This window comes from Plectropomus leopardus, chromosome 12 (genome assembly GCF_008729295.1).
Source record: "Plectropomus leopardus isolate mb chromosome 12, YSFRI_Pleo_2.0, whole genome shotgun sequence".
NCBI lineage: Eukaryota > Metazoa > Chordata > Actinopteri > Perciformes > Serranidae > Plectropomus > Plectropomus leopardus.
In genome coordinates, this window is record NC_056474.1 from 17702296 (window position 1) to 17712580 (window position 10285).

The following is a 10285-nucleotide window of genomic DNA, read 5'->3' on the forward strand; positions in this document are numbered from 1 at the left end:
GTTTCCAAGGCAGCTGACTCTTTCATAATGCACAAACATGTTTAGGCAAGAAGTTAAATGTTGTATTCCCCATGCATTCCTGTCACATGGTTGCTCTCCAGTGTGTGGGTGAGCACAATCATTATAGTCAGGCTGCAATAAGAAGGAAGGAAGTCTTTCATTTTGTCTTATCATATTCCTGAAAGCTGTAAAACCCCTGTACACTGTGTTAGTTATAGGCATTATAAAATGACAAAAAAAGAAATTACTATATGCATCTTAATTTTTGTCGATGAAATCTTTTATGTGACAAATGCAGTTGTTTAAATAAATTGTACAATAAATGTTTCTGCAGATGGGGTTCTGCCTATTTTAAATTCAAATCCTTAATCATAGACATATTCACAAAAACACATCAGACACACATTTTTTGACACAATACTGTGCCCACATAAGGACCACACATATTGTGTTATATTTGACACAGTCACTATGTTGTAAAATCCAATGCAAATCTTGTACCAAAGCTGTAGCTGCGCCAGACATAACAAAAACTACAGACACATTTCTGTGTTTGGAAGTGACACAACTAGCATTTATATTAATAGCCTGTATCTGTTTTAGCACAAACAGGCAAAGTTAGCAACCAGCTGGAGTATTTTGCAGCTAAAGAGACACAGTCAAGTCCAAGTCCAAGTTGAGTTACAAGTCTTTTTTGGAATTTATTAGGCTGAGTTGAAATGTATTAAATTTATGACCAAGTCATTTGACTTAAGTCCACACCTCTGATAAATGATGATGAAAATGGTCCAAAGTGCACTAAGCAAAAGGGCAGCTTAGTCATACTCAAAATGAATATGTTACCAACAGCAGCAGTGAGCATATAGCAGAGTCATTTATTTGACTCACTTTATTATGTCATGGGCTTGGACTTACTTTTGCCCTTTGGTTTGCTTTCGTGGACTTTAGCTTTGACAAACCCTCAGCTGTCTTACTCAATCTCACTCACTCAACAGTCTCCATTGTTCACCTCTACACAGTGTTCAGATGGGAGACTAGCAGAGTGCCAGGTCAATCTATGAATTCTTTGTCTCTTGATAAATACAACTAAAATATATTTAACATACTATCATCTAATAAAAGAATTAATGACTTTCGTTGAGTTTGAAAGAACAGCAGTATGAAGTAGAATATTCCTTGCAATTTTCATGTTAAGACTTGAAGTTTGCAGAATGTTTTTTCAGTTTAACCTGTTTGTGTGCATCACTGTAACTGTAGTTCAAGGCTGTATCCTCAGTGTTGCCCTTAACTGTGTAATTACTGACTGTTCATCTAAAACATTTCCTCAGGCTCACTGTTCCTTTTGAAAAAAAATAAAAGTAAAAATAAAATACAATGACTTGCACTCCTCAGGAGGCCAGAAACACAAGTCCAAATATAAATTAATGTTCTGTACCTGTTGGATGTGTAAATGAGCAACTGTTTGGTGAGAAGCCTGTCAACTTGAAGAGAAACTACATCCATTAAAAAAAATCATACATATTATTCCTTTAAATTAAGATAATCCAAAAATAAACATAAACAAGTCCAACTCCAAACCTAGAGCGCTAAAACTCAAATTTGGAATGAGGGTGTAAAGTCTGCTCCATAAACAATGAATTGGGAAGGATGTTGTAGATCAGTGGTTCCCAACATTTTTCAGGTCAAAGACCCTTAAATTGATTTACACTCTTCTTCAGGGACATCTATCTGAAAAAAAGTTTGGTTTAGATATGATTAAGGACAGAATTCTAGTTGTCACTACAGTTTAGAAAAAAACAAGCGTGGAGGAAGTGAAACCAATGATAAGAACAGAAACTCTTCTGACTCTTACTCACATTGGGCTCACTTCCAGTAAATTGGTGAAAATAAACTATTCCCCATTTTTCTGCAGTGGTTGGAACTCACTGTTATGCATGAAACCGAGAGGGGGAATGTTTCCAGTATATAGATAACTTTTTCTGTTTCAGACCTGAGAACACTTCAGTAAAATACATTTCATTTTGGTATATATAAAAAAGAAACACTCTGTGGGTCCACAAATACAGGCTCCCATTAATTATCTATGGACACTATGACATTATAAATTTGAGACTTATTTCTGTGTTTTCTGGATATGAGAAAGTGTAGCTTGTGTTCCCTGATATTGACTCTACTTGAATAATATCCTCATAATTTAAGAGGATAATTCAACTTGTGGTATAGGCTGGGTGATGGGTTAAAACAAAACATGAACAGAAATCAATTAGAAAAACTATACAAAAAAGATATTTCTAGCAGGTATATGGATGTGGAGAGATTATATTTTATATTTTTGTGACACTGGGTCATTGTAAATGCGCCTGGGAAGGTTATTTATTTAATTTGGTGGAAAGTAAACTAGGGATGGTTGTTTGTACACTAGTTGTGAATAACTTTGGGAATTGGGAAGTTAAAAAGAAACACATATGGAAAAGGGGTAGGGATATATAAGTTTAACCTAATTACCTAATCCTTTTTGGACACTGTACTTTTGTTTTGTTTATTTTTTTATGTTATAATTTTTGGTTCGAAATAAAGTCATCCATTTATGCATTCATTCAAAAACAGCAGCAGTCACTAATATTTTAGAAAGTAATTCATCAGATAGGCTATTAGTGACTGGAAAAACAGGTAAACAAATAAGGAGCAAAGCACATTAAAAGCGCAATGATCCACATATAGATGTACGCCGTTTTTTTTTGTATTTACTCCTGAGTTTGTCTCAATATTTCAGCGGCCTGAGGTAGTTGTCGGTTATTTATGAGCAGTTATTGAGGTGCATGGATGTCTCAGGATGATGAGGCTCCGGCGGCCCGGTGCGCAGTGCTCAGTGGGCGGGGCTAACAGGTCACATGACCGGAGTCGTCAGAGGAGAGGAACCGCCATGTGGCTGATAAGACCGACACTGTTGTTAGGCTTGGTGTCGAGCAGAGGAGTGCTGAGAAGTATGGTAAGTATATAGAGTAATATAACATGTCTATCTATCTCTGCATGTGAGCTGTGGTGAAAATATCTGTGTCGGCGCTGTTTGTATGCTGAACAAACATGTAGGTCAGATTTAGTTTTTCTATTTTCAAACGCGGTGTAACGGTCTAATGCTTCCGACGTTGACGCGACCTGTACCGCTAGTTTCGTGTGGCATAATGTCACTGTTTGGATGTCAGTTGTAAGGTTCACAGACGGGATTTAACCAGTCGATTACCCTCCAGCCAAACTCAGCTGCTGAGTCACGCAAATGCAACCCAAATTTCCCGGTTTTCCGTTAAGTAATGTGTTAGCTTGCTGTGCTGTAGCTTTAGCTCTGCTGCAACGTATCCGTGTAAATTGCTAATAATCCGTGTTAATAATCTGCAAACCAGGTGATGTCATTTGGCACTAGAGCAAGAAAAACTCATTTAAATGTGTAACCTGTTTTTTTCATATTTTTTTTTTGTTGCAATGCGACAATTCACCAACGACTTCATATGAGTTTTTTTGGTCCTGTTTTTAATGTGCTTCCTCTCCTTCTCTTGACTAAGATTTACATAAACGCAGGTCAACAACTGTGGAGCTGTGATCCTAATCTGTTTTATACTCTTTGGTGGGGAAATTAATGATGACACAAATGGGCCAAAGTGCACTGAATATTAAATGCTTTTTTTAAGGACTTTTGACTTCATAATCATGAGCACATGTTGTTTGGTTTTCCTAAGTAACCAAGAAAAGAAGTTTATGTGATAGGGACTCTGGATAAGTATTGATACATAAGTATAAGTTTAACAATAATTCAAAAATATTTCTGTTTAGTGTGATATCCCCCTGGATCCTTTTGTTTATATAATGTCAACTGTATACAGCTTCTTGGATATACATTTTTTTAAAAATTTTTTTTGAATACTTCACCCTATTACTCTGCAAAGTACTTTAAAAGAATACTTTACTTTCTAAATGGCCATTTGTAATTTAATTACTCACTCACGTTACATTGAATTCACAAAGGAAACATTTTTTCTTGCATGCCTCCATGGTGAACAAAATAATCGTACCTTTACTACGACGAGCAGTGACGGACAATGAATGAATGAATGAATGAATGAATGGAAATCTACATTTTACTTTCCTTCAATTTCCCATCAGAAAAAGCTGTCTCGGAAGTACTGAGCATACAATAAGATAAATAAGACTTAGATTTGGGTGTGTGGGAGTCTATAGACGAATGTTTTGATGTAGTTGTTAAACGTTGTTGCCCATGACTTAAATTCATCAAGAATTTTTTAAGTTGTTGCATTTTTCATCAACTGCAGAAGCATGGGCTGAACAGCTGATATACAAATGGTTATTTTTCCAGGTGAACTTTTCCTTTAGAAGCACAGGTTAACTTCTTTGACTTTCCTTGATTTTTTTCTTCTCCCCTTATCTGGTTCATCTTGTTTATCTCTCAGACTTGAGCTTACTTGCCCTTTACTTTCATAGACACATGAAACTTGCCACACCCACCTTCATCTGTCTGTCTCAGTTACACACACTCACCCATAAACAGTTTCCATGTTTTACCTGTGTGCAGTGTGCTCAGGTGGGAGACTGGCAGAGTGCCAAGTCAATCTACGAGTTCTCTGCCAAGGACATTGATGGGAATGAGGTGTCTCTTGACAAATACAGGTAAAATATACAAATGACATAATATCGTGTATCCTTGTGGTCAGATAAAGGAATGTGTGACTTTGATAGTTTGTCAGAACAGCAGTACAGAGTGGAGTATTTCTTGCACTTGTCATATTTAAAGTAGTAGCAGTAGTGTGCAGTGTTCACAGTTTAACCTGTTTGCTCTGTTTTGTTCCTGCCAGAGGCGATGTGTGTGTCATCGTAAATGTAGCCTCTAAATGAGGAAAGACCAAGGTAAACTACACTCAGCTGGTGGATATGCACGCCCGCTATGCTGAGCAAGGTTTACGTATCTTGGGCTTCCCATGCAACCAGTTTGGAGGACAGGTAATAAATATAATCTGATGAATACGCGGTTATAATTCATATTCCAAATTATTTAACGTCTTTTTTTTTTCTTGTATGATCCAGGAGCCAGGAACTGATGCTGAGATTAAAGAGTTTGCCAAAGGTTACAACGTCGAGTTTGACCTCTTCAGTAAAATTGATGTGAATGGAGACAACGCTCACCCTCTGTGGAAGTGGATGAAGGCACAACCCAAAGGCAAAGGAACCTTCGGAAAGTGAGTTATTGTCCAATTTTTGTGTTTAATTAAAGGTTAATGACACTGCGTACGCAAACGTGTAACAGCCTTTAATGGAAGATGAAGCTAAGGCTGAGAAGCGATTTGAATAACTGCTGAAGCCCTCTGCACTGTATAAACAGCCCACAGTTTATGAATTACTTTTTTTCAGCGTGTTATTAAATATGCACTTTTGATGTAAGGTCCCATTTCTTAAGTGACATGCTCCGTCAGTAAAGTTTACAGTTATGTGTGACAACTTGCATGAAATCTGTTGTTAAAACACATGAGCTGAGAAAATATAGTTAAAGGGGAAAAACCTTGGTCTCATAGTTTTGGACATGATTCCTTATATTTTACTTACCAAGTCTCCCATATTTTGGCTATTAATTTGGTGGTTGAAATGTAGCCATAACTGATGGTAATAGTGACCAAATATACAAGAATATGACCCACATTGGTCTAAAAATATATTGAAAAGTTCCTTAAGAGAGTAAATAGCAGCCACATTTAATTTGAAGATGTATGGAGACACATTTAAGTAATCTCTGTTTAGAATTCAGTAAGAATGAAGTGTTTTTCCCTCCTTTTACCTCTTGAATTTGCAAATTGTCATACACATCCTGTTCAGTTCTTTACTTCATTGCACCATTTCCTTCCTCTATTTTGCATTTTTTTGGGTTGGATTGTAAAAATGTTTCAACTTTATCCACTATTTAAGAGATTATGCCACCATGGTTATGTCATTACTACAGCTGACTGTGTGCTAGTGTTAAAGTGCTTTTAAATTTTATAATTTACATGCTACTGTCCCATAACATTTGTGTTGTTGAGAAGGTACCCTTAACAACCTAATGCAGCTGTGAACAACCAGCATTTGTGATGACAGCTTAGAAATCCTGGGAAAGTCATGGAATTTCACAGTCATGTTTTCCAGGCCTGGAAAAGTTATGGAACTTTGTTGTGTGTAATGACATTGTAAAGTAATCTAGCCTCGATAATCTTCAAAGCAATGCAACATAACAGCAAACTTATTTTCTGCACCTGTCTATGTGTAGCTCCAATATGCATCTAAATCATTTTTGTTACAATTGTGCATTTTTCTCTATCTGCTTCACACTGGGCAGGTGGTGCAGAAACAAAAAAGTTACGGTTCTTTAAATAGCTTTGAAATTTTGTCCATTAAATTGTGAGAATGCTGTCATCTTGATACTGTTGTCTTTGAGTATCAAACATTAACTCCATGAAGGCTTAAAAGGTAATGTGGTGCAAATGAATACAAGCTTGAGGACTGAACCTGAAGGACCATATTTTGGTGAAAAAATATTATGGTGTCACATACTGGGCATACACATAGATAGCAGAAGTAGGTCATGCTGCAGGAGGGGCTTGGGAAGTTATTTTATAAATTAGGTAATTGTCAGGGTACCTGGTAGCTCACTGGGCAGAGTGCGAATCATTAAAGCTGCCTTCAGAAGATAAGAAATGTGCTCTTGGCTCACCTCGACGGAGGGCACACAGCTTAGTGCAGAGGCGAAGCAGAGCACAAGTATACGTCATCAAACACTGGGCTAAGTTTGAACTAAATGCCTATTTACAAAGCCTGGTAATCCCATGTGACAGCTAACATTTCTCCATGCAGTACTTTTCCTGGTGAAGTCATGGTTTGTTTTTAATGTTTTGTTAAAACTGGTTTCAAGAGGTGCACCAGGGGTAGCTTCTGTCTACAGCTTTGGCTGTTGGAAAACAATAGTAGAGCCAGAGCAGAATGGTTGTACTGCTCATCATGTGCAGGTGGCTACATTTACCTTTGCCGTTGTGCATCACTCAAAATTGCTACAGAGCACTACACTAGTAGTTAAACTGCAACTTTGACCTCAGTTGCCACTGATCTATCAAAGCACAACCAATGTGATGAAGTCCGAATGTGACAGAGCCTGAAGCAACACAAGCAACATGACAAACATACCCCGATCTGGCAAGAAATATTAATCAGCAGTCAGGGTTTGTAAATGGGCATATTGTTTAAGTACTCGGCCAAATTTTTTGATTATGTGCACCAGCATTGCATAATGCACTGCATCCTATCTCATGGTGAGCGTGGAGCAAATTTCATTTGTTTTTGAATCCTTACCACAGCACCCTGGGTTCAAGTCCAGCGCGGGCCCTTTCTGCATGTCATCAGCTCTCTCCCCACGACTTTCCTCATCTCTCTATCGCTATCAAAGCACAAACGAAGAATAAAACCGCTGTATTGGTGAAAATGCCTGCAGGTTGTGTTATAATATAAAACTAATAAAGTTTTCTTTTCTCCACAGTAACATCAAATGGAACTTCACAAAGGTAATTCTCTAATATAGTTGGCGCAATCCCTTTTTTTAGAGGGGTCTACAGTGAAATTTTGCTAAATTTTCTTACCTTTAGTGCCTGAAAAATACATGTGCTAATATTTTTTTTCTTATTTTTCAACAGTTTCTGATAAATAGAGAAGGAATTGTAGTGAAGAGATACGGGCCAAATGAGGATCCAATCGTGAGTAACACTTGCTGTGCCGCTTTGTAAATGTGGAAGATTTTACATGATGTTGGTGTATATGAACAGTTGTGTATTCATTTTAGCTTTGTTATTCTCTAGAACTTAACAGTAATATTGATAATTCATCAGCATCAGCCGATATTGACTTTACAATGAGATGTCGCATTTGGCAAACATGCTGGTTTGTGCTGAGATGGCAGACCTTTTTTGTAAAAATGATTTATTTACAATCATCAACTCTAACTTGTATGGAAGACTGAAACTGACAAAAACATAAAAAGAAATAAATGAATATGCCAAAAAATGACAATATTTATTTAATTTTCAATTTTATCTATTTATTTTACGTATTTATTTATTTATTTATTCATTTTTTAAATACATTTATTTGTGTAATTATTAATGCATTTATTTATGTATTATTTTTCCCTATTTGCCTCCCTCTTGCTTTATTTCCTCAAACATATTTACCTCTCTCTTTTTCCTTTTAAACATGCATTGCCACCTCATTATGCAAATTAGGGGGGCTGGCCTATGTGCAATGGGGGTGTCAGCTTTTCGCCTATTGGTTGATCGACATCAGAGTGCATGGATCAACTATAGTGACAGCAGCATGGGTAGATGTACTGACGAAGTTAGACTGTGGCCCCTGGTTACCAGTGAATGTACTTTATATGGATGGCTGAGGAAAATATATTTGAGGAAATAAATGAAGGGGGTGGCAAATAGGTAAAATAATAAATAAATAAATAAATAATTACATACATAAATTATACATATAAATAGATACATTTAAAAATGAATAAATATGTAAAATGGGAAATTAAATAAATAGGGGAATTTATATACAAGTGGAAAATAATACATAAATTAATGGAAAATTAAATGGGAAAATGAATAAATTGATAAAATGGAAAAATCATTTTTGGCATTTTAATGTATGTATTGACACATTTATGTCTTTTTGAATTTGTCAGTTTCAGTCCTCCATATACTTGAAAGTATTTTTCTTAATTGTCACAATCAATGAATGAATATTGCTTATATTGAAAGCATTGTATTTCATGTCTACATCTGCTGGTGGGCCATCACGAGAAGTGTATGCATAATACGATGTTAATTCCATTACAGAAGAGACCCATTAATCACTAAAATTCGGTGGAGAAAAAAGTGGATGTATCGGCCAAATGAGTTGTTACACTGACATATCGGGGAGAAAAAAAATCAAGATCATGCAACCCTGTTTATCTCTATAGGAGTTTATTTGGGCATTTTATTACATCATGTTGGTCATAGTTTATGTTGATGCAGAGTGTAAGAAGACTAGTCAAAGGGTAGGGTAACTGGTAAAAAAAATTCTGTTACAGACTGTTACAGATTTTTGCCTTCATATGTTTTTTTTTTTTTTAGCTCTTGTAGTGTACTATTTATATCTTGTGTAAAATTTCTACTTATTTCTCTTTGCAGGTGGTGGAGAAGGACCTGCCCACATACCTGACGCCATCATAACACTACTGTCTCCTATGTGTTTGCTTGACTACTGACTTCTCACATGGACCTCATGGTATTGGTGTGGGTGTGTGTCTGGACCAGTGACGGCCTGTCTGTAAACCCAACATTGGGGAGGGCAGGCCTGATGAACCCCAGCGTGCAACAAACCCCCAGGACACACCCACACCAGACCCTAAGACCACATGAGAGGACATTCATTAATTATTCACAGTAGAGACCCTTCACATCTTACTCCAAACACAGCCATTCTCTGGCCGCTACAAATATCTGCTAATCCCTTCTCAATGTTAAGTGTCAAGTTTATTCATGTTTCAGTGTCAGTTTTATTTAAGGAAACGCGATGCCATATACGGTATTTCACACATTTCTGGAAAGCTACTGATAATATTTATTTGGACTTAACTTGCTGAAGGGCCCATGATTGTATCTACAACTCATGACTATTGTGGTGAAATTGGGAAACAGATGGTGTCTAAGACAATTTGTCAATTTACATGCACTTATTAAAATAAATAATTTGAGCTATAGTTATGCTCACCTGATGACTTTGTGGATGGTTGTTTAAAAAAATGCTGTTATTCAAATAGCCTATTTGCAATGATATTTTAAATCTAATGCAAGGTTTTACAGTGTAAAATGTAATTTAAGGTCCATAGTACAGGATTTAATGGCATTTAGCAGTGAGGTTGCAGACTGTAATCGCCTGAATACTCCTTCCCTAGCCCCCTGACTCCACGCATGTATATTAACTTCTTCTACTGTACCCTCTCTAGAGCCAGTGTAAAGCAACATGTAGATGTAGGTTGCAAAACTGAGAGTAGTAAACTACACAACTAGTGGTATACCTGCATTTTTGCAGTAGCTTACTGGTTGTTTAACTACCATCATATTTGCATAGAAATAGGTTAGATAAATTACTTTTTTGTGCTGTTTTGTGTAAAAAATGAAACTACAGTTTTGAACCATGAAAGTAATTATTTTATTTTGTGTGTTTA

General features: G+C 36.5%; 1 protein-coding gene across 2 annotated transcripts; it reads left to right on the top strand.

Annotated features, from left to right (window-relative positions):
* Positions 1–2818: 2818 nt before the first annotated feature.
* LOC121951193 (phospholipid hydroperoxide glutathione peroxidase-like) lies at positions 2819–9832 on the top strand. 2 transcript variants are annotated; one of them, XM_042497431.1, is made up of 7 exons: positions 2819–2989; positions 4559–4677; positions 4863–5007; positions 5092–5243; positions 7562–7586; positions 7716–7775; positions 9246–9832. In XM_042497431.1, exons 1-7 carry the CDS (start codon positions 2834–2836, stop codon positions 9285–9287), a joined length of 699 nt encoding a protein of 232 aa, XP_042353365.1. In that variant the 5' UTR covers positions 2819–2833; the 3' UTR covers positions 9288–9832. The 2 variants fall into 2 exon arrangements, with proteins under 2 accessions (XP_042353365.1, XP_042353366.1); XM_042497432.1 differs by having other exon boundaries at positions 4583–4677.
* Positions 9833–10285: the final 453 nt, after the last annotated feature.